The sequence below is a fragment of the Lathyrus oleraceus genome, chromosome 1 (genome assembly GCF_024323335.1).
Source record: "Lathyrus oleraceus cultivar Zhongwan6 chromosome 1, CAAS_Psat_ZW6_1.0, whole genome shotgun sequence".
Lineage (NCBI taxonomy): Eukaryota > Viridiplantae > Streptophyta > Magnoliopsida > Fabales > Fabaceae > Lathyrus > Lathyrus oleraceus.
The window spans coordinates 162463278-162488722 of NC_066579.1; the positions used below are offsets into that span (position 1 = coordinate 162463278).

The following is a 25445-nucleotide window of genomic DNA, read 5'->3' on the forward strand; positions in this document are numbered from 1 at the left end:
AACGTCCTCTGACTTTATTCCCATCTCTGTCCGACGGAAACATTTCCTCCAATATCGCACTACTGGGGAACATTGCTGATCTGACGTCATGATGCTAGACTCCTCAGAGTAACATCCTCACCACCCAATGAAACCAAACCTCCAAGCGGTAACCACGGCTTGAGTCGCGCTGATCGCGTCATATTTCCATCTCTGCACGACGGAAACAAACTCCTCCAATATCGCACTACTGGGGAACATTGCTGATCTGACGTCATGATGCTAGACTCCTCAGAGTAACATCCAACTTTTGTCTCGCATGACAGAAACCTCCTCCAGTATCGCACTACTGGGGAAAATACCTTTGATCAAATCATGAGGCTAAACTCCTCGGAGTAACACCTTCACTGTCTGGCCAAAACCACTTCTCAAACGGTAACCACGGCTTGAGACTAGCTTATGCTTGCAATGATGCATGATTAATTTTTTCTGCGTAATGCTCCATAATTATGGAAATGCTACGCGATTTATTATTTTTTCTATGCAATATGCTATGCTTACGCTACATGATGAATGCATAAAAAGCATCCCCCTCAAGGGACTCTTCTGGGGAATACGGGACTCTCTGCTGAGGAACTCGTCACTGCTCTGACTCCGCCCTGCTGGGGAATAATGCTGCTGCTGGGAATAGGGCCACCCTTGCTAGGGAAGAACCTCCTTTGCACCCAATCCGCTCGGGAACTGCAGGGGATAAGCATCACCAACACTCTATGGGAATACCACTCTTTGACTTGCTGAGGATATCAATCCTGACTCCGCTTCGGGAAAACCTCACAGATACCTGTCGACTTTACTGGGGAAATTCTCACAGAGACTCTGCTAGGGGAATAGCAATCTCCAGACTCAACTGGGGATGCATCAATCTAAATCACCTGCCGGGGATAACCATCCTGATCCTGCTAGGGACACGCATAATACTCCGCTGGGGACAACCCAGGCAATCCATAGGTAGAATCCTCAGCTGGAGATGCAAAAATCCATCCGCTACGGGAACTTGTTCAATCCACAGGTAGGATAAACACTGCTGGAGATATATTTCATTGAAAAAGACCCGCTCCACTCGGGGAGTAACAACCTTCAGACCTGGCTGCTGAGGAAACACCACTTTAAACCTGACGGGGATAACCATCCTGACTCGGCTGGGGATGTCACAGATCTGGAATCCGCTGGGGAGTTGGTCCTCTAACTCTGCTTGGGGACTTAGCTGGGAAAATGAGAAAAGTTGGTACAGAACACCCGTCAACACGTCGAACCACGGTATCCACCTCCAATACTCATATCAGCTTTCCACTTTGGAGAACTCCCAGACTCATCTGGACCTTTTCTGCTCCATCATCTTGTATTCCAAGTCGCTCCGCGCTCGACGAGAGACGTACTCCTGGGTTTTTTACAGAAATTCCAATCTTCCGACTTTGAAGAGTCTTCTTGATTAATTTCAAGGGTCGTCGGACGTCTCGTCGTCTCTCCGTCCTTTCTTCATGCACTCGTCCCTGATCGGACTCTGCGGGGAATTACATACTTTCAATTTTCTGATTTTGAAGAGTCTTCTTGATTAACATCAAGGATCGTCGTACGTCTCAACGTCTTCGTCATTTCTTTCATATTCATTTGTTCCTGATCGAACTCTCTGGGGATTTGTTACAAAGCTTCCACATCACAATCTGCAATTGAGTGAAAATATCTAACAGTTCCTGCAAAACAGATCGTTAGATAAAACCGTGCCCCAGGCGTGTCAAGATTTCAACACTTGGGTCACTCAACCTTCCTAATAAGATTTCAAGCTTTCAATCTTATAAGCATGCATTGGAAGGAACCCGTATGTCTTAAAATGCAAAATTCTTTATCAAAATAATCGGATGTTTTTGCAATCAAAGCGGTAATGAAAAACAAAAACAAAATTATTCGACTGAATATGCATTTTATTGATTGAAAAAGTGTGTGGCTCAAATGAGCAATACAAAAGGAAGCAATTCCTGAAAAGAGGTAATTGCGCTCAAAAGGAAAAATCTATCCTAATGGCAATGTGAAACCCGCAATCTCATCGAGTTCCAACTCGGTTACACCCCATATGTCCTTTGACTCTCCATGCTTTCTGCCTTCTGAACAAGACGATTCCGATTGATCCCTACCGGGTATTATCCATGATGCTTTAACCAAAGCGCAAACGATCATGCTAGACGCAGTTGTTCGTTTCAATCCCTCTTTTGCCTGGACTGCCCTTTCGGGTTTTCAGTCCACCGGGATACCCTTTTTTGCCCAAGTCGCCTTTTCAGGTTTTCGACTTGCCGGGTGTACATTTTTTCATCTTTATCCCTAATTTTTGCCCGAACCTTTCTTCTGTTTTTTGGTTCGCCGGGATGCCCATTTTTGCCTGGACTATTTTGTTCTTTTCGTCCAGCGGGTCTATTATACGAAGTATTTTTTAACTGCGTCCGCATTCACAGGGGATGGAAAATCCTCGCCATCCATGGTCGTTAACAACAAGGCTCCGCCAGAGAAAACCTTCTTGACCACGAATGGACCTTCATAATTCGGCGTCCATTTGCCCCTTCGATCGTTTTGAGGAGGAAGGATCCTTTTCAGCACAATATCACCTACGTGATATACCCGAGGTCGCACCTTCTTGTCAAAAGCCCGCTTCATCCTCTGCTGATACAACTGCCCATGACAGATGGCTGCTAGCCTCTTTTCTTCAATCAGGCTCAACTCTTCATACCGGGTCCTTACCCATTCAGCCTCTTGCAATTTCACATCCATCAGGACTCTCAAAGAGGGAATCTGAACCTCAACAGGTAATACTGCTTCCATCCCATATACCAATGAGAAAGGAGTTGCCCCAGTAGATGTGCGTACCGACGTTCGATACCCATGCAATGCAAACGGCAACATCTCATGCCAGTCCTTGTAGGTTACCACCATTTTCTGCACAATCTTCTTTATATTCTTGTTGGCTGCCTCAACCGCCCCATTCATCTTCGGACGATAGGGAGAAGAATTGTGATGCTCAATCTTGAATTCCCGGCACAGCTCTGCCATCATCTTATTATTCAAATTAGAACCATTATCAGTAATGATCCTCTCGGGAACCCCATATCTGCAAATGATGTCTTTCTTGAGAAATCTGGCTACAACCTGCTTCGTCACATTCGTATAAGAGGCTGCTTCAACCCACTTGGTGAAGTAATCAATAGCCACTAATATGAACCGATGACCATTCGAAGCTGTTGGCTCTATCTTTCCAATCATATCAATGCCCCACATAGCAAACGGCCATGGAGACGACATTAAGCTTAACGGATTTGGAGGCACGTGCACCTTATCAGCATAAATCTGGCATTTATGACACTTCCGCACGAAATTAAAACATTGGGCCTCCATCGTCATCCAATAATAACCTGCTCTCAGCAGCTTCTTCACCATAGCATTCCCACTGGCATGGGTACCGAACGAGCCTTCATGAACCTCTTTCATCAATTGGCTTGCTTCTGCATCATCAACACATCTGAGCAAGACCCAATCAAAATTCCGCTTATACAGAACCCCATCCTTATTCAAGTAGAACACCATGGCTAACCTCCGCAGAGTCTTTCTATCTTTCTTAGATGCTCCCTCAGGATATTCTTGTGTCTCAAGATAGCGCTTGATATCATAATACCACGGCTTCTCATCATCAGGCGCTGTATCAACAGCAAACACATAAGCCGGTCTATCCAGACGTCCAACCTCCACACTGGGAAACTGATTCCACCTCTGCACCTTAATCAAGGCGGCCAGAGTAGCCAAAGCATCTGCCAACGGATTCTCCTCTCTGGGCACATGATGCATCTTCACCTTGGCGAAAAATGTCAACAACCTCCTCGTATAATCTCGATACGGAACCAAATGAGACTGATGCGTATACCATTTCCCGTTAACCTGATTTATCACCAGAGCTGAATCTCCATATATGACAAGGTTCTTGATTCTCAAATCAATCGCCTCCTCAATCCCCAATATGCAAGCTTCATATTCAGCCACGTTGTTGGTACACTCGAATGTTAGCCGGGCAGCAAAAGGAATGTGGGATCCTTTCGGCGTAACCAAAACAGCACCAACACCACTTCCATTCACGTTAACGGCCCCATCAAACATCAGAATCCATTCGGATTCAGGGTCAGGCCCCTCCTCCGGGATTGGTTCCTCGCAATCTTTCGATTTGAGAAACATGATGTCCTCATCAGGGAATTCAAACTTCATTGGTTGATAATCATCAATGGGTTGCTGGGCGAGGTAATCAGACAATACACTCCCCTTAATCGCCTTTTGAGATGTGTACTGAATATCATATTCTGTCAAAATCATTTGCCACCTCGCAACCCGTCCGGTCAATGCTGGCTTCTCAAAAATGTACTTGATTGGATCCATCTTGGAAATCAATAAAGTGGTATGAACCAGCATGTACTGCCTTAGTCGGCGAGCAGCCCAGACCAAAGCACAACAAGTTTTCTCGAGCAGTGAATATCTGGTTTCACAGTCGGTAAACTTTTTGCTAAGGTAGTATATGGCATGCTCTTTTCGACCAGACTCGTCATGCTGCCCCAATACACACCCCATAGACCCCTCGAGGACTGTCAGGTACAGAATTAATGGTCTTCCCTCCACAGGAGGCATCAGGATCGGAGGCTCCTGCAAATACTCTTTGATCTTTTCAAATGCCACTTGGCAATCATCATTCCACCTAACCGTTTGATCTTTTCTCAACAATTTGAATATCGGTTCACACGTGGCTGTTAGATGAGATATGAACCGTGAAATGTAGTTCAATCTACCTAAGAAACCACGAACCTCCTTCTCTGTTCTCGGTTCAGGCATTTCTTTTATCGCTTTTACTTTAGCAGGATCAACCTCGATTCCTTTCTCACTCACAATGAACCCCAACAATTTACCGGACCGCACTCCGAACGTGCACTTGTTCGGATTCAACCTCAGTCTGAACTGTCTCAACCGGTCGAACAACTTAGCCAAATCTACCAAATGCCCCTCTTCTGTCTGGGACTTTGCTATCATGTCATCAACATAGCATTCAATTTCATGATGAATCATATCATGAAACAAAGTCACCATGGCCCTCTGATAAGTAGCACCGGCGTTCTTGAGACCGAATGGCATCACCTTGTAACAAAAGGTACCCCACGGTGTAATGAACGTTATTTTCTCCATATCATCTGGCGACATTTTGATTTGATTATAGCCAGAGAAGCCATCCATGAAGGAAAACACCGAGAATTGAGCTGTATTATCTACCAACACGTCAATGTGAGGTAGCGGAAAATCATCCTTCGGACTAGCTCTGTTCAGATCTCGGTAGTCCACACACATTCTCACCTTCCCATCCTTCTTCGGGACTGGCACAATATTCGCGACCCATGGCGGATAATTAGTGACAGCAAGGAAGCCAGCATCCCACTGCTTCTGCACTTCTTTCTTAATCTTCATCGCCATATCAGGTCGAGTTCTGCGCAACTTCTGCTTTACTGGAGGACAATCTGTTCTCAACGGTAGCTTATGCACAACGATATCGGTATCCAACCCTGGCATATCTTGATAAGACCAAGCAAAGATGTCGACATACTCTTTCAACAACGCAACCATTCTGCTCTTGACACTTTCCTCCAAAGCAGCCCCGATTTTCACCTCTTTTCTAACCTCGTCGGTACCCAGGTTCACGACCTCAATCGGCTCTTCATGCGGCTGAATCACCTTCTCCTCTTGTCTTAACAACCTGGCTAATTCCTCCGGCAATTCACAATCTTCTTCGTCTTCTTCTTCAGCAAGATAGATCGGATTATCGAAGTCATACGAGGGTGTAACAGGATTGTTATCAATGAGATCCGGAGGGGAATCGCATCTGCATGAATGTTGATTCATGCATTGCTTTAGAACCGGTGTGAGAAATTGCAAAAGGAAAACAAAATGAAAAACATTGCCATTTTTATTTGTTTTTATTTTTTAAACTACAAAGATAAATGAAAAACAGGGAACACCGCTCTTTTGATTGAAAAACATCCTTTATTAATGATGCAAAATTTTGCAATTTTATGACATGAGGAGGCCCTTACAATGAACCATTACGTGTCGGGCAACACGCATGGTTTGCATGCAAATAAGAAAGAAAACAGGAAAAATATTACTCTTCGAGGAGAGTGACCCGGATGATTTCCTCGGCCTTCCAGTTGTGGATTTCCATCCCTGGCACGCACGGCGTTATCCATCGGTCCATGTCACAGTCGCTGTCAGTATCTTCACCCATCATGCAGATGTGGTCCGGATCCAGCATTCCGGCACTAGTGAATGTTACAGACGTACGACCCCTTCTGCTCGGCCCAGAGCCTCGGCTCGGCTTATATCCAACCCCAAAGCGGTCCTTCTTCTCAGGGACCTCCATCATTTGGCCCCAGCCTGGAGCTTCTCCGCTTTTGACCACCTCAGCAGCCTGCTTATAGGAAGCGATGGACGGTTTCTCTTCCTCTTGCTTGGCGAACAGGGCATTCTCCACCCTGACGGTTTCGAAAGCCTGACTCGGCGTCTCCCATATTTCACCATCCATCTCCACGTACTTGAACGAAGACAGGTGGCTGACAAAAATGTCCTCCTCTCCGCATACCGTGACAACCTGACCTCCCCAGACATATTTCAGCTTCTGGTGCAAAGTCGATGTAACTGCTCCCGCAGCATGAATCCATGGGCGACCCAACAAGCAACTGTAAGCTGGTTGGATGTCCATAACATAGAAGGTTGACTTAAACACCTCAGGTCCAATCTTCACCGGCAATTCAACTTCCCCAAACACGGCCCGCTTTGACCCATCAAATGCCCGCACAATCAGATCAGTCGGGGTCAAAATCAGCCCATCACAGTTCAGCTTTGCCAAGGCTTTCTTGGGCAACACATTTAATGAGGAGCCGGTATCAACCAGCACATGCGAAAGCACGGCTCCCTTGCATTCCATTGCAATGTGTAAAGCCCGATTATGGTTCCTTCCATCTACTGTCAGGTCCATATCCGTAAACCCCAGCCCATGGCTAGCATGCACATTGGATACAACCGTCTCCAGTTGGTTAATAGTGATCTCCTGAGGCACATAGGCTTTCTTCAGAATTTTCAATAAAGTCTCCCTATGACCCTCTGAGCTCAACAGCAGTGAAAGAATCGAGATCTTAGAAGGAGTCTGCTGCAAGTGATCCACCAATTTATACTCCGACTTTTTGATGATTCTCAGAAACTCTTCAGCATCATCATCAATTTTGTTATCCGACCCCGCGGGCGCCGGTGTCATCACAGGAGTACTTCCACTCTCCGCCACAGCCTTCCCCTTTGCCCTGGCTAAAGCCTCGGCCTTTTCTTTTTTCTCTTTTTCTTCCTCCCCCCTCCTCAAAGTGTCAGGAGCAAACAATCTTCCGCTGCGAGTGAAACCACTGGGACCGGCATTATCCACCTTTAGCACGGTGGTTTCACTAGCAGATTGTTCCTCCAACCTCTCACCATTACAATATACCTCCCCACCATAATGCCAAGGTACGACATCATCTTTGTCATATGGAATTGGCCCAGGTACCGTGATGGTAACTGGAGCCTCCTCCACCAGGTTAGACAAATCAACCGGGTCATAGAAAATGGTTATGGTGGAGACCTCCTCCTTCTTCCCTTCAGACTTCTCGATCACAATCTCCCCATCGTCCATCAGCCCCTGGACATGCTTCCTCAGAAGCTCACAACCATTTGCAGAAATAGTGCACTCAGCACACTCAAACCCGCAGCCCGGGTAAACCCCATTTCTTAACAACTGCCTCTTGACCTCAGCCAAAGGCGTCTTCAGCTGATCAACATCAAATAGCCCAACTCTAATCTCCTCGGAAATGGCATTCACCCCCCTCTGACCATGCGCGGGCATGGGATTTGCATTGACGTTGGGGGATGGAGCAAAATTGATTGCCTTTGAATCCACTAAATCCTGAACTGTGTGCTTAAAAGCTTTACAGTTCTCAATGTTATGCCCAGGCGCACCTGAGTGGAATTCACACTTGGCATTCTCGTCATAGCTGGCTGGCCTTTGATCAGGTCTCAAAGGTGCCAGGGTTCTGGTCTGCACAAGACCCAAATCTTGCAGCTTCTTAAACAAGAAAGCATAGCTCACCGGAGGCCTATCAAATTGACGATCCTGCGCTCTGCCCCGGATCTGATAACCAGCCCTTTGCTGCCTCTGCTGAAAGGGTTGTTGTCTCTGTTGCTGTTGTTGCTGTTGCGGTTGTGCTGACTGAGACTCTGCAGGAATAGTTACCGCAGCTGTGTGCTGTAAGTAACGGTCCCTACTGGGTCCACGTTGTGTATAAACGGCGCTGGTGTCTCCTTCCTTCTTCCTCTGACCACCATTACCGAATGGCTTCTTCGAACCAGAAGCAGACGCAGAAGCAGTACCCTGGATCTTACCCAGCTTCAACCAACTTTCAATTCGTTCCCCTGCCACCACAATGTCAGAGAAATTGGTGACAGGGCAACCCACCATCCTTTCCGCAAACGGCCCCTGCAGGGTCCCCATAAACAAATCGGACATCTCACGATCCACAAGCGGAGGTTGCACCCTCGCAGCCAGTTCTCTCCACCGCTGGGCATACTCCTTAAATCCTTCATTATGTTTTTGAGACATACCCTGCAGCTGGGTACGGCTCGGAGCCATGTCAGCGTTGAACTGATACTGCTTGAAGAAAGCATCTCCAAGATCCTGCCAACTCTTAATATCAGCAGACTTCAGCTTAGTATACCATTCCAGGGAGCCTCCAGACAGGCTGTCCTGGAAAAAGTACATCCATAGTTTCTGATCTGCCGTATACGCGGAGATCTTGCGGACGAATGCCTGGAGATGAGTTTCCGGGCAGGAACTACCGTTATACTTGTCAAATGCCGGCGCTTTGAATTTCTGCGGAATAACGATTCCCTCTACCAGCCCCATATTTGACATATTCACCACCCCGGGAGTGGCATAACTCTCCAGCACTTTTATTTTCTCAGCCAACAGCTGGATTTCCTTGTTCTGAGGAGGAATGTCGTAAGGCACAAAAGGCTCATTTCGCATAGAGAACTGGTCAGCCTCTCTATCTTCCTCCTGATCTTCGTCAAACCCAAAAAACGGAGGCACAAAGTTGTCTTTCATATTCTGCCCCGGTTGGCCACTAATACCACCAAGACCACCAGCATTATTCACCAGACCAACAGTTGTCCTCTTTCCACCGTCTCTAGACCCCTGCCCCTGGTTGGAGACTCCATCCAGGTTGACCCCACTGTTTGCTGCAGAAACCCGCTCGAGTTTCTCAACCTTGTCTGCCAGAGCCTTCTGACCAATTGCAAAGCCTTGCATTATATTGATTAGCTCGTTCATTTTCTCTTTCAGTTCAAGCATATCTGCACTGGGAAGCTCCATGAGTCTGGGAGTACTTCTTCTGGTATAATATCTGTGAGGGCGTGTTGAGCGCAAAGGTACTGTTCTTCGAGCGCGAGCAATGATTCCTGTCACAAACAAGCACGTTAGTAACAGTTACCTGCAAAATAAAACACAGTTATTATGATCAATGCATGAATGCAGTGCCTATCCATACGAAGGACACTTTGTCTCTCGATCCTGGCATCATTGAGACAAATAATAATCCGGCATCAATATTCAGTCATTCAGCATTTGATTCATCGTGCAGATCGGAGATATGTGATTCAGCATGATACCCCCAACCATGTGTGTGCTCGTGTGAGTGCATACGGCAAAGCAAATAAAGCTTGAAAACCAATCACTGAATGAAAAATAACCATCACATAACCAAAAGTGCACAATCAGTGCCATAGTCATACATCAAGTCAGATAAAATCAGATACAATCCTCCAGAATCAGGAAAGAAATACAGGCAAGTAGATTCCGTCAACAAGCCTGACGGTAATCCAACACAAATGAAAGATCTAGCTAGATGAGGGTCCCACAGATGGCCCTATCTCATCTTCCATTCTCGCGAACTCTGCGGCGAACCTGAGCTCGGTGTTCTCCTGCTGTAGTCTTCCAACTTCCTTCTGATGAATCTTCATCTGTCGGAAGTAGTGGTCTCTCTCAGCCATATAGTGATCTCTCTCTGCAATGATCTTTAGCTTCTCTGACTCCTTGACTTGTAGCTTTGCCTCCCACTCAGCAATGAGACCCCTGACTCTGTCATCTCTCTGATCCCGGACAATGATCTGCCTCCTCTTTTCATCTTCAATCACCTTCGATGCTCTGAACAGCTTCTCCTTGGTGATATCGTGCTCCCTGTTGGACGATGCTAAAGCCTGGCTAATCTTCCCATAATAGGCTGTATCCATCTCAAAACGTTTGGCCTCCAGAGCATGTCGCTTATCCTGATCTTCCATTTTCGCTTTGAGCTCCTGATTAACCCTCTGAACCCGAGCAACACTCATTTCCAGTTCCGTCTTCTCTGTAAGCAGCTGATCTCGTTCCCGCTTCATCTCTAAGAACTCATCCCTACTGACAGTAGAAGGAGTCTCCTCAACCAACGGATACCACGGATCGACCATAGGAAACGGTAGACAAGTAAGCTCCACTCTCTTTCTGAGCCAATCATCGAACGGAGGAAAAGATCTGTTGTTAGCTCTACCCCAGGAAGCCTTGCCCTTCCTCTGAATGCTGCGCCATGCATCGGATACCTGCTTTACCCTATCCTGATTACCCTCAACCGGGAAGTACACAGATTCCTGAATCTCACTCTTGTACGGTGGAAGCTCCATAGCAAACCCCATCTGCCTCTTAAGAAGTGTCGGGTTGTAATTGATGCAACCCTGCACCCCTATAAGCGGCACATTAGGAAAACCCCTGCAGCTGCAGATGAAATCTTGGCCAACCCCGCTACTGTGAGTCCAATCTATGTCCTTAGCCCTCAAGCCCATCAGTTTGGTCGCCCAATTGACGTTCTGACCCAGAAGAACAAAAGCACCCTTGGATGGCAAGTAACCCATAAACCACTTGACCAATAACTGCGCACAGCATCGAATCAAACCCCCACGCCTCTTCTCATTCCGGTTATGAACCGAATAATAGACATCTCCAATCAATGTAGGGATAGGATTCCTTCGAATAAACAAGCGGATGGCATTGATATCCACAAAGTTCTTCTGGTTCGGAAACAGAATGATCCCATAAATGCTCGCAGCAACCAAAGCACAGACAGCTTCCCAATTCCCCATCTCTGACTGCTCCTTAGCCTTAGCCTCTAGGAAACTCAGATGAAAACCAGGCAGCTTACCCTTCTCCTTCAGATTACCCTTCACAACCTCTGGACTCAGATAGAAGGCACGAGAAATCCCACCAATATCAGGTTCTTCCTTAGTAACACGGAAAGGAACCTGATCCCTGATCTGGATATTCAAAATATCAGCATAATCTTCCAACATCGGCCCTAGCACGTAATCTGGGAAGACGAAACATCTCAGCTCGGGATCGTAAAACTAAAGTAGAGTATGGATGGCACTCCTGTCTCTGTCCATGAGCCTGAAAATCGTCTTCAGAATACCCCCATACACCTCACGAAACAACCCCACATGGTCAGGAGTGATCAACGCTATCATATCCTTCAGCACACTGATATCCGGGTCAAAGAAACAGTAAGCAACATCGTCCTTCAAACCGGGTCTTCTCATCTCTGAATAGAAAGTCTCTCAGCCAAGATCTCGATCCAAAGGGTCCCTGCATATGGGTAAACATGTGTTAGATGTAATTAATGCAGGATGCAATGATGCTGATGAATGAATGCAATGCGTTGCCATCCTCCAAGCCATCTGATCATCTGCACTGAATCTGGTTTCTGAACTGATCATAACCATCCGAGGAACAAACAATCACAATTCTGACCCACTGGTTCCGAAATAAACGGAAGACAGATACATCATCACTATCACTGGTCTCTGAGCTGACACACCATCACCATCTGAATCGGCCCAGGGAATCCGAAATAAACGGATCCCCACTGATAAATATCTCGGCCCGGGGAATCCAGAAATAAACGGATCCCCACTGATAAATCACGGACAGCACTCCGGCGTCACGGCAATAAATGATCATAAATCCGACTTATAAATATGTCTCTGAATCACAGATCAAAAAGTCACCATCTGATTATGCATCTGAACGAATCACCCTCCCCTCACAGGTAAATTCTAAACAGGTCATCCTAAGGCGGATAATAGTCTCGACAATCGGGCGGAGATACTCAATGGGTTTGCCCTTTCGGGTGTGCCATTGTAGCTCTCTTAAAATCGTCTAAACCAAAGATCCGGGAATGATCGGTCACCAGAGTCAACAACTCAAATGAAGTGACTCTAACAAAGCGGAATATCCACAGAGAAGAGCACTATCAAATGAGCCTCGTCCGGCTTGTGGTACATCATGCCGCCAGGCACATGTTGACTTAACATGAAAGAGGCGACATGAGACCACACTAATCCTAGGTGTATACTCGGGCCTGGGTTTTAGCCCCACTCAGAACGCCCACCCCAAACAACAGAACCACCTGCATAGAGGACGGCAACAGCATGATAGTATGATGCATGCAGCCATTAATGCAAATATACACAGTTAGAATAATAAATGCGATAAATCAAACATCACAAGCAACCTAAACTATCCTAGAACGCTAGGAAGGACTCGCTCAGGGACGATGGACCAGCACAGGTCTACATCATTGCATGTGTCCCCAGTGGAGTCGCCAGCTGTCGCATCCTGCGAAAAATCAACCGGCGAGCCTAAAAATAAAACACACACAGAGCCGCCACTGCGCGTTATTTATCCCAAGATAGGGAAAGGAAACGCTCAGAGAAACCTGGAAAGGAAATGATCTTGCGACCAAAGAGAAAGGGTAAGGGAGTCGGTTACGCGAGGGGAAGGTATTAGCACCCCTCACGTCCTAGGTACTCCTAGGGATCCACGTTCTAAAAATAAGAATAGGTTGCTAAAAACATCACACACACACAGGGAACGCAGGTGGGGTTAAAAGGGAAGAGCTCGATAAGGTATCGCACCTTATGCCTACATATCTTGTCGGGAACAAGAATCAGAGCCACTGTAGTTCGGCTTACGCACGCCCAAACCACACAAAACAATCAAACAAGATGGCCAACATGGAGCCCGACAACCACTTGATGGAATTACGTCAGCATCCGAACCAAAACACACTCAAAAGGGCAAACGTGGAGCCCGACAACCACTAGATGGAATTACGTCGGCATCCGAACCCAAAAAGCACAAACAAACAACAACTGGCTAAGGAGTCGGGGACTCGAGCCTAGCACTGGTCAAACAACACACACAAATAAATAAAAAGGCGCCCGGAGAGGTCTCGCACGACCTCCTGCCTACATACCTTGTCTGGAACAAGGATCAGGGCGATGTAGTTCCCCTTAACAGGGGAGAAACTCTCCTAACCAGAAACCAGGGGAAGACACGACACTAGGGAGACTACGACTCGAGCCTAGATATTGTCATGCAAAGTCACCCTAAGTTCAGGTTTCTATCCTACTTGCATAAGCAAGCCTATCCTAACCAGGAAAGGAACAAGCACACAAGCAAACAACATACAAGCATACATCAAATGAGAATAAGCATCTCAAACAAGCATGTCAATCAGATATCCACACAGCACACTCTATAGCCAAACAAGGGGGCTCAATCAATCAGGTTTGACTGCCTCAGCAAGTCCTCTGTACAGGCTGTGTTTGCTCTTAACCTTGCCATTACGAGGCTAAGGTGAAGCAGATGAAAGGATGAAGTGAGGATGAGACCTCACAGCTCTTATCCCTAACCAGGGAGAGCTTCTGACAAATGAGCATGGGTCCAGAATGGGGGAACCCTTCTATACTCAGAGACTCTGACACAATGTGCACTGCACAGGATCTTGGGCTAGGATCTCAATGCTACAACCATGTAATGGGAGCAAGGAGAAGACTCAACTGAATAGTGGGGGGTAGACTGCATACCCCTACCTTCCACCAATTTCCTTATTTAAAGGACTTTCACCTGCTTGGGCTTAAAAATAAACAACCACAATCATTGCCTCTTAAGGAGGACTTCAGACAATTTGCCCGGCCCGGTAACAGCCGGGTCTCCAGACTACATGAAGTTAGAAAACTATACCTCAATGCAAGTTGCTTAAGCAAAGCAAAGCAATAGTTCACAAGGAACTGAGCAACTAAAGTACCTGGAAACAGTCACACACAGTTAGTACTCAGACAGACAGAAACAAACAGCAAAAGTTCAATCAGTCAAACTACACAAAGCAAGGCACAACAAGGCAAGCTCAAAGCTTAAGCCTAAGCTTCACAACCTACAAAACAATGTTATGTTAGTATACAAACATCAAACAACACCATTTCAATCAATTTGATTCATTCTCCATGTGCATTATGCTTTTGATCCTGAAAAATCAAGCAAATATTAGCAACAAGACCACTAGGCCAAGCCTAGGGTCCAAAGGCAAGAAAAATTCCTAAACAGCAAGGTATTCACCAACCAAAGTCAAATTAATGTCAAACAAGAGCAAACACAATTAGTCTCATGTCCATATCATTCATCATGCTCATGTTATGCACAAAATAAGGCAAACTAGTTCAAATGAAGCATCAAACATGCAAACAGAACTATTGCATTCAAATCCACACCAAAGCAATTCCAAAAATTCTCAAATAATTTACACCTAAGCAGGGGATATTCAAGGTCTACCATGTCAAATTTTAGCCTATTTGGACCAAGGGAACTATGTCAATGAAAATCAACAAAAACAGACACAATTACATGCTCCAAATCACATCATCAACACATGCTTCCACTTCAAAAATTCATAACTCAATGAAGACAAAAAAGAAATGGATGAGACCAAAACAGGGATGTCACATTATGTGTCTACTACAAGCACATCAAATTTCATGATTATCTAATACCATATGAACATTTCTCAATCAATCTACCAACCTATGTCACACAAGCTTGCACAATTGACCAACAGAAATGAAAAATCACAATCAGTTTGAAAATGCAATGTAAAATTCCACAAAAATTCATATAGCATCTCAACATGTTAATCAACCATCATGCAAAATTTCACATTATTCTACCAAGCCTAGGCCACAAAAAAAAATCCAGCAAATTGACATAATGAGGTGTGACACAAATTGTCACACCTAAGTTCCAAAATTCATAACTCAATGACCAGGTATCAAAAACTCATGAAATTTACATGGAAATGAGCATCAATCAGTCAAGAATCATCACAAAAATTTTCAAGAATTTATTTAACACTATGAGCATTTCATGAACCAAATGGTAAAATGTATCAATTTTGAGCACATGTGAAATAAGTCTAGGTCAAACAATATTTTTGCCATGCACAACTTTGACCAATAGGTCAAAAAAATCCTAAACTCAACAAGGAAGTCAAAGAAACAATCCACACATTTTTCTGAATTTTCTACAATTTTTTTATGAATTATTTAACATGTTATGTATTTTTTATGATTTTTTAGAATTAACTATAAATTAGTAATGGCATTCTGGTAATTAATTAAGGCGGGAGCGGGAAACAGTGTATTTGAATTTTCAAACAGAAATTTGGATTGAACAGTAAATGGCGCAGAACTTCGTCTTCTCCTTCCTCCAGCCACTCAAGAACACGAAATTTTCAAACCAGCACCAAAACGAGCAAACGAATACTCGTTAGAATCGTATGAACATGCACAATCCGAATATGAACTTATTGTAACCTAACTGTTCCTAAATCATACGAATCGCGCGAGTTAGGGTTCGACATCAAAATTTCGAATCCAGATTTCCTAAGCTATAGTCCACTATAATCAAAACTAAAGGCATCACCATAACCTACGTGACATGAACTTTCAAACGCATATGATTATTAAGCATTTCGTGCGATTCGATTTTTACCAACCTGGAAATTGCTGTGATGAACTTGGAGTTCTTTAGCTTCGATTTCCACAAACAGATGTAGTAGAGTGATAAGGAAGATGAGTAGAGATGTTAGATTCAGTTGAAACGGCTTGTAGTGCACGAATTCTTCAATTCACCATTGATGCCTCCACAATGAACCACCACGAATGAAGCTCCTTTCAATCCAAACTTCAAAAACAGATGGAGATGATGATGAGAGGAAGTGGCAGCAAGAAGAATTTCGAAAATTGATCAAGAAAATGAGAGAGTTCTTGTCAATTTTTGGTTTTGGTGTTCTTGAGAATTTTTCAGAATTTTGAGAGTTTTTGGATCTGATTTTGGGGAATTGTGAATTCTGTTATGAGTTTGTTAGGATTAGGAATATATACTTCAGCTTAATCCACACTTAATCACCTTAATTAGCAAAATGACATGCAATTAGCAAATGTGCATTTACTTAAGCAAGGGCAAAATGGCCTTTTCACTCAAGCCCTGTGACAGCTCATTGACAGCTCATACATTCTCAATTGATATTTGGAGTGTGTTGGCTCAAATGAGATTTTCACTCTTGTGCATGAAGATGGTGCATGAAGTAATATGGACATGAACGGTGCTGTATGAGAGCTCAAAATAGAGTTATGTATTGATACATAACACTTTTTAACAGTATGCATCGATACATAACTTATTTGCATCGATACATGGCACTTTTTAACAGTGTGCATCGATACATAACTTGTTTGTATCAATACAAGGCACTTTTTAACAGTATGCATCGATACATAACTTGTTTGCATCGATACAAGGCACTTTTTAACAGTGTGCATCGACACATAACTCGTGTGCATCGATACATGGCCCTTTTTTGCCTTGCATGCATCGATACGAAATTCGTGTGCATCGATACATGGAAAATTTTGCCATGCACGCCCGGTGGTAACTTGACCATATCTCCTCAACCGTTCATCCGATTCTCACGATCTTGGACTTTTTGAAAATGGGAGAGAAAGATTTACAACTTTCATGTTCAACAAAATTCCATTTGAAGCTTTTTTGATGGTGGAAAATTGGGTTGAAGTCGTTCCAAAAACTTGCCATCCTTTTGGAAACTTGAAACCATAGGTCATTTTTCCTTTTGGAAACCTTTGCTATGACCTCAAATCCTTCAATGTGAGTATTTGAAATGTCAAATGAGACTTGTTTGAACATGAATGGAGTATCTCTTGCCCTCTCCCTCCTCCAAATCCATCAATCCAGGCACAGTTGACCACAATTGACTTTTCTGACAGATAGATGAATTTGGCTACGCACTGATCAAATTGAGCCCCAAACTCCTGAAGAAATGGCTCAATGATGAAACCCTAGCTTCCATATGCACAATATAACCACATAATGAACCCCATAGCCATCACAAACCCCCTCTCCTGATTATGCCCTGACTGGCCCAATGCAACTGATTAGGGTTGACCAGTGGTCAAAACCCTAATCTCAAGGAATCTTCTTCAATCTCCTGATGACATCCAACGATGATGATGATGATGTATCATTGCAATCAAGATGAAGATCAATGTCCATTGAGAATCATGAAACCCTAATTCACTGCCCAATCCTCAGATGGCCAATAATCAGTCAATAAACCCTAGGCTTGCACTCTGACTTCTTTATCTTCTGATCAAGACTTGGGAGAATGGCTTGCACAGTGTAACCACATGATATGCAATATGCAAATGCCTAATGACCTAAAATGTATGCCATATGTTAATGCTAGTCCCAAGAGAGGAGGGAAAATTTTGAGGTGTTACAGTATGCAGACTGACGAGTGGCATTCAGGCCATGGTTATCTTTGTGTTACCGTTTATCCAGACATATTCCTGTTTCGGTATTCAGGCCGACCTTTCTCCGTACCAGACGGATTCTTCTTTCAGAGATTGTTTCGTTGCCAATTCTGACAGGCATTGTCAATTAGTTCCCATCAGAGTGAAAATTGTTCGTCTGTTCTTGGTATTCAATCACTCTTCACCCTGATCATCTGAAAGCCGAGGCTATTCATATCGACAGGTTCACAGTGGATTGAATAGGGGCAGCTGTAACACCTCAAAATTTACCCTCCTCTCTTGGGACTAGCTTGAACATATTGCATTTCATTTTTAGGTCATTAGGCATTGCATCTTTGCATATCATATGGCAACATTGAGCAAGTCATCCTCCTAGGTCTTGATCAGAAGATAAAGAGGTTAAAAGATTCTAGCCTAAGGGTTTCATGAATTGATCACTAATCCTCTGAGGGTTGGTGCTTCAAATTAGGGTTTCTTGGTTCCTCAAGGAGATTGATTATCTTATTGGTTGAAATAGTACATCATCATCATCATGGTCTTATCATCACCAAGAGATTCATTATGCTTGATCATGTTCCTTGGGATTAGGGTTTTGATCTCTGGTCAACCCTAATCATCTGAATTGTGCCAATCAGGGCTTGTTAAGGAGATGAGGTCTTCATTGAGATGAGAGATCATCATATGGTTTCATTGAGCTTATGGAAGCTAGGGTTTCATGTTTGAGCCATTTCATCAGGAGATTGAGGCTCAATTTCATCAGTACTGTCATACCCCGATTTTGGTCCTGAATTTTTGATGTTTGTTTGGCATGCTTGGCCTAGTTTTACTTTGGTTTTGTATGAGGATTGTGGTTTCGATCCAAAGTCATGGTGTTGTGATTGTGGATACCTATATGGTCTGGGTCATCTGAACAACCCAGTTTCTTGTGTTTCTAGCCACTTGCCAGTCATGTTATTGGTTCATGGATACTATGTCAAAACCCTAACCTTATGGTCTTATTTCATGGTTTTGTTCATACACATTATCAGTCAAGTTATTTTCTTTTCAAGAGTCCAAACATTCAAGTTATGATTAAACTGATTGTGAAACCAACTTCAAACCATTTTGTTAATCCATTTCAATTTTATTTCAGTACATATGATTCCATACAAGAAAAATACAAAATTTGGCATTTTTGACCAACTGTTGACTTTGGTCAACAGTTGACTTTTTGGTCAACTTTGACCAAAGTCAACCCAATTTCACTAAACCCAAAAATTAACCCATATTTTTCCATTTGAATATCCATTTATAAAGAAATCAAAAAAGAAAATACATTTTGACCATTTGTTGACTTTGGTCAACAGTTGACTTTTGTTCAACTTTGACCAAAGTCAACTTTCACTTGCTCTTGCCCATCCAACTTGGCCTGGCCTTTTTCTTCAATACATCACCCAATTTTCTTGTTTGTTGTTGATTTTTCTTGGTTTCTTCCATTGCAAGCAAGTCCCATTGTGCAAACCATGTTGTCTTGACCATGAACCATTAACCGTTTTTCTTTAGCTCGCCCTAACCAGGTCCAAAGAGTCCTCCAACAATCCAACATAATACTTTGCTTATCACTCACAGCTCGTACCAAGAATACAATACACCAAACCTTGAAAACAAATGACCTAGCCAAGGAAAACCATATGTCAGCCATGCCGCTGCAAGCAGTTCATGTTACAAGTTGCTTTGCCTTGCCCAATACTTTCCAGCAGCACTGAACCTACACTTGACCTTGAGATTGTGATGGCGATAATGGCTCATGGGAGCTACATGGTAACCTCCTTATATAAATGGTCCAGCATAACCAACTGCAGGAACTCGTGTGGTTTACTTCCCTCAGGGTCATAGTGAACAGGTATCTGCCACAACGAATCGCGAAATCGATGGGCACATACCGAATTACCCTAGTTTGCCACCTCAGTTGGTTTGCCAGCTTCACAATGTCACTATGCATGCTGATGTTGAAACAGATGAAGTATATGCTCAAATGACACTACAACCGCTGACCCCAGAAGAGCAGAAGGATACATTTCTTCCTTTGGAATTGGGAATTCCAAGTAAGTAGAACCTGCTACAATCAAATCAGTTACAATCTTCTCAGCAATCTGGCATGCAGCAGCCTTCCATGATCCAAACATCTCCTCTATCTAGCGTTCAGCACGATCAACAAACACCAATGGCTCAACAGTCAATATTACCTCCACAACGGCAGCCACAGCAACAGCTTATAGGGAAACAGGCAAATGCAAGCAACATGCAACACTCCCAGATGCTTGGGCAATAGAATAATGTTGGTGATTTGCAGCAATCACAGAGATTACTTGCACAGCAGAATAATCTTTCAAACTTGCAACAGCAGCAACTAATAAATCAGCAAAACAATCTATCAAATATACACCAACCGTTGGGAAACAATGTCACTGGGTTACAGCCGCAGCAGGTCCTTGGACCTCAATCTGCCAATTCAGGCATGCAGACAAGCCAGCACTCTGCGCACGCGCTACAGCAATCGAAGGTTCCAATTCAGCAGCAATCACAACAAGGTGCATCAAATTTGCTACCATCTCAAGCACAACAGTCACAACAACAATTGCATTCCGAAGTTCAATCAAATCAAATTTCAGCAGAAACTTCTCAAGAAGATCATACAACATGATGAAGTCAAGAAATCTTCTATTGTCACTGGTGAAGAGATATAAGCTGTGCACTCTGAAGAATCTGTTGAAGATCACAAACTTCCTAGTGCCAAAATTATTCAATCGGAAATAAATAACCCCAGGGATGGTTCTTTTGATGGAAACAAGTATGCAGAAGAAGAGGATGATTTTCTTGGTTTTAATGGTTCCTTTTTCTATTCTGATGGTAATTATCAGTTGCTTGAAAGGCTCATTGGTGCTTATAGAGTTCCATCTATGATCATAGTTGACCCCTTTTGGCAGCAACATTATGTTTACCCCGAAGAGAAAAGTTTCAACTTAGCTTCACTGCATGGTTTTCTTTCAGAGTTTCTTAGTGGAACTCTGCTTCCGTATCAGCTGTCAGAAGACGTTCTTCAAGGCCAAAGGGAGGCCAGGCATCCTCCATTTGTTAATTCGGATTTTCATGAAGTGGATTCTATACCTCGAATCATAGCTCATACTTTCTCTGAACTTGTTATTGGTTTCAATCTTTCTAACAAAGAGAACACTTCAAATGCATGGAACAAAGATGTTTTGGTCTTGTTTAGCAATAGTTGGTGTGCATTCTGCCAGAGAATGGATTTGATTATTCGTGAAGTATATCGGACCATTAAGGGCTATGTCGATACATTGAATGACTGCCATCTGATACTGAAGTCTGTCAATCGGAAGGAGGTTTATCCTGCACTGGTTCTATTTCCAGCAGAGAAAAAGGAACCTCTTCTTTATGGAGGAGATGTGGCTGTAATTGATGTTATGAGGTTTTTAGCAGAGCATGGAAGTAACTTTCATGATCTTATCAGAGATAAAGTTCTGTGGCTGTCTGAAAGAGTTGTCAAGAATCAAAACTTACGTGGCACTTTGCAAACTGTTGTTCATGAGGAGTCACTTCAGATGCGGCCGAAATACCGTGGAGTCCCAGGTCCTGATAGAGTACTGAATCAGGCGGTAGAACCCAACATGATAAATTTACCAGTATCATCAAATGAACGGGTTGAAATATTGCCTCACGTGGTGGTCGGTTCTGTGCTAATTGCCACAGAAAAGCTTTTAGGGGTTCAGCCATTTGATGGATCCAAGATTCTCATTGTGGCAGCCAATCAAATAGCTGGATTTCAAGGTCTTATCATTAACAAGCATCTAAACTGAAGTTTTCTGCCTAAATTGGAAGAAGGCTTTAAAACATTGAAAGAGGCTCCTTTGTCCTTTGGGGGTCCAGTTGTGAAAACCGGAATGCCGCTATTATCCTTAACTAGAATAGTTTCCGGAAACAATTTACCCGAAATCCTACCTGGAGTTTACTTCCTTGATCACATAGTGACAATTAGTAAAATCGAGGAACTGAAATCAGCAAATCAACCAGTTGATAGTTACTGTTTTTTCTTCGGGTACTCAAATTGGGAATGAAATCAGTTGTGTCATGGACAATGGCAGTAGGAGCAGGTCAGCAACACAATGTAGGACTAGACCACACATCTTGGTTCAGGTCCTAACCAGTCTCAATCTAGCCTAACTTAAACCTGCAACAAACCACAAAGTTAACAGCAGGCATAATATTCACAAATTAACTCCAATTTAAAACCAATAGCATGAAAATTAACCTTCAGTTCCAATCTTGACAGTATGTTAGCAGTAGCTTATCATCCTTTTTCTACAGCTCAAACCGGCAATGCACTGGATGCTACTGAATGTCTTGCTCATGAAAATATCAACATCAAGACCCTTGTCAGGTTGGAAGGTGGTATTCCTCCTCTTGTTGATTTGTTTGAGTCCACTGATACAAAGGTACAGAGAGCTGCTGCAGGGGCCCTGAGAACTCTTGCATTTCAAAATGTTGAGAATAAAGACCAGATTGTTGAATGTGATACGTTGCCCACTCTTGTACTAATGCTTGGATCAGAGGATCCTGCAATGCATTATGAGGCAGTTGGTGTGATTGGAAATCTTGTCCACTCTTCACCAGAAATCAAGAGAAAAGATCCTGGCATTGATTGATTCTGGAGACATTGAACCAACTGAATTACTGGCTGACATGGACAATCAAATAGCAAAAGCGAAAGAAGAAGCTTTAAGCCGAAAAGATATATTGGACAAGGTTGAGAAATGAATGTCAGCATGTGAAGAAGAGAGCTGGCTTGAGGACTATAATCGGGACGAGAACAGGTATAATGCAAGCAGAGGTGCACGCTTAAACCTCAAACGAGCAGAGAAAGCTCGGATATTGGTAAATAAAATTCCTGCTTTGGTTGAGACATTGGTTGCTAAAACACGTGCATGGGAAGAGACTCATGATATGTCATTCACATATGATGGTGTTCCTCTTCTAGCCATGTTAGATGAATTTACCATTCACAACATCAACTCATAAGCCTAACCTGCAATGTGTCAAGCAATGCCAATACCATGTCAAAACCAACACCCTATTCAACAATCCACAACAATCTAGTATTGGTCCATACAGTTGGAAACTTACAATCATCAGCCAACAAACAACCATGCTTACAACCTGCAACCATAACACACTTCAATCGCATCAAAACAGTAGGCCTGCAACTTCCTCACATTGCCACAACCAAAATATTAAGCAACCCCTTAACAAACCTTGCATTCACATCATGAGCAACATCATGTAGCATCAAAGTAGTCCTGCAGTAATACAACAACACACCAAAAATCAGTTAATTCCACAACAAACTTTTCAGCTAAGTGAGTTACTGTAGTGAAAGTTTTCATACCAACAGTAGAATTTTCAAAATGAGGAGAATTGGGAGAGGGACCACCAAGCTGGGGTGAGGACAAAAAACTCCAAGCACCCTCTGTACAGGTACTTCCCACTACTCTGAGGAAGCTCAGCAACACAGCAGGAAACAGAGCAGAGAGCAGAGGAGATGAGAGATATATAATAGGAGGCCACTGTTCATGAGAGGAGAGGAGAAAAAAAACCCTAATTTCTAAAGGCTGGAGGCGGCCACTGTTCACAGAGAAACAAGGAGGCGAAAATCTGAGAGGAAACCCTAAAAATCCCAAGAGTGATTACCTGGAGGCCAGCGTTTGCACGTCCTACACCGCCACCACTGCGACACTTTGTAAGGTTTCTTTCTTTCTCTCTATCTTTCTCATATGCTTGTTGTCTGAAAATATTTGTGAGAGTTGAGGGAGTTCGATTCACTGAGTTGGAGAGCGTGAGAGGGTTTTGTTGATGTCATAAGAAGGATGAGTTTCGAGTGCGTGAGATTACCATTGCTAGCTAAGGTTGAGTTCGCAAGGTGAGAGAGAGTGAGGAAGACGATGGAGACGAGCTTCTGCTGTTTCCATTTCTTTTTTTCTTTTTTTGTTTTTTTTTAATTTTTAATTATTTCCTTTTACTATTTAATTTATTTTGTTCTTTTTAATACAAAAAAATCAGAAAATGTTTATATGTTCTTATTTTCTTTTATTATTATTTTTATTTTTTATTTTTTATTTAGCTTAATTTGTTTTTTAACAGAAATAATAAAAAAACCATAAAAATGTTTATTTTGTTTTTTTTATTTTGTTATAAATTTGTCAGCCCAGTTCATATATTTATGGTAGTACCTCAATAGCAGATATTGTTGAGTGGCCTAGTGGAGAGATGACAGTTGCATAATATTAGGTGGGGAGGGTTCAATACTCATGAGTGGCATTTTTTGGCATTTTATTTCTCTTAGTTATATTATTTTTCTTTTAGCATTTTTTATTCTTTTAGTATTTTGTTAATATCTTTTTTTTTATGTCTATTATAATTTCATTTGTTAGTAAATGCATAGTTCAAAAACCATTTTTTCAAACTATAAAAATCATACTTTCTCGATTTAATATCGAGCCCATTTTTTACACCCTTGTAAGTTGATTGCTTTTTAAGCATCGCCATCAACCTCACATAGCTTACTCTTGGGCTTTCTTACAATGAGCCGGTTCCCTTACACTTACACTCATACATTGTTTAATGCTTCATTATTTCATTTCTTTGATTATTTGATTTGATCATATACTTGTTTAAATATCTTATTGTTTGATTGTTGCCTACTTGTATGGTGTATGAGGCATGTATTATTATTGTTTGTTTGCCATGAACAACCCCCATTCATAACAAATGTACCCCTCTCCCATGAAATGTATAAAATTTACTCTTTCATTCTTTATTCATCTGTTAATACAAGAAATAAAATGAACATCCGATAACCATTTCAAAACAAGATCAAAACCTCGATCCAACGTCGAGTAATCATTTTTCAAAACCTAACAGAACCAACACGTATTCATCCACCCTTTTGTAAGTCGATTGCTTTATGCATCGCCATCAACCTTGTAAGTCGATTGCTTTATGCATCGCCATCAACCTTGTAAGTCGATTGCTTCATGCATCGCCATCTACCTTTATCCCTAACACTTCTCCTTGCTCCATTCGTCGATTCTTGTTCCGATTAGGTAGCACCCATTAGATAGAACCCTTTGTATGATAACATAGGTAGGATTCCCATATCCTTTGCATGCTAACATTAGGTAGATATTCCCATTTGTAAATCCTAACACTTAAGTACATATTGCATGACAACTTTAGGGCAGAGCTTCCCCACTTCTAGACCTTTCCGAGCGTCTCCGATCTTGTGGCATGTAGTCCGTTCTATTGCAAAGAGGTAACTGCCTAAGACTCGATTCAGCGAGCTGCGACACCTACTGCTAGGACGTGAACACATCGCCCACTCTCCTTCGACACAACTGGTATCCTCCTTTCCAAGTCCATATTCAGATGGCAATCTCTATGTGGGGGAACTACATCGCCCTGATCCTTGTTCCAGACGAGGTATGTAGGCAGGTGGTCGTGCGAGACCACTCCGGGCACCTTTCTTT

General features: G+C 43.1%; 1 protein-coding gene across 1 annotated transcript; it reads left to right on the plus strand.

Annotated features, from left to right (window-relative positions):
• Nucleotides 1–20071: 20071 nt before the first annotated feature.
• On the plus strand, nucleotides 20072–22568 carry LOC127097226 (uncharacterized). The gene is made up of 5 exons (XM_051035734.1): nucleotides 20072–20134; nucleotides 20201–20438; nucleotides 20611–21693; nucleotides 21748–21961; nucleotides 22196–22568. Exons 1-5 carry the CDS (start codon nucleotides 20072–20074, stop codon nucleotides 22566–22568), a joined length of 1971 nt encoding a protein of 656 aa, XP_050891691.1.
• Nucleotides 22569–25445: the final 2877 nt, after the last annotated feature.

Coding starts and splice junctions, on each gene's coding strand:
- LOC127097226 (XM_051035734.1), top strand. CDS start 20,072: ATGGCTCAACAGTCAATATTACCTCCACAACGGCAGCCACAGCAACAG. Junction 20,439..20,610: donor TCAGCAGCAATCACAACAAG/GTGCATCAAATT, acceptor TGCACTCTGAAG/AATCTGTTGAAGATCACAAA. Junction 21,694..21,747: donor TCAAATAGCTGGATTTCAAG/GTCTTATCATTA, acceptor AATTGGAAGAAG/GCTTTAAAACATTGAAAGAG.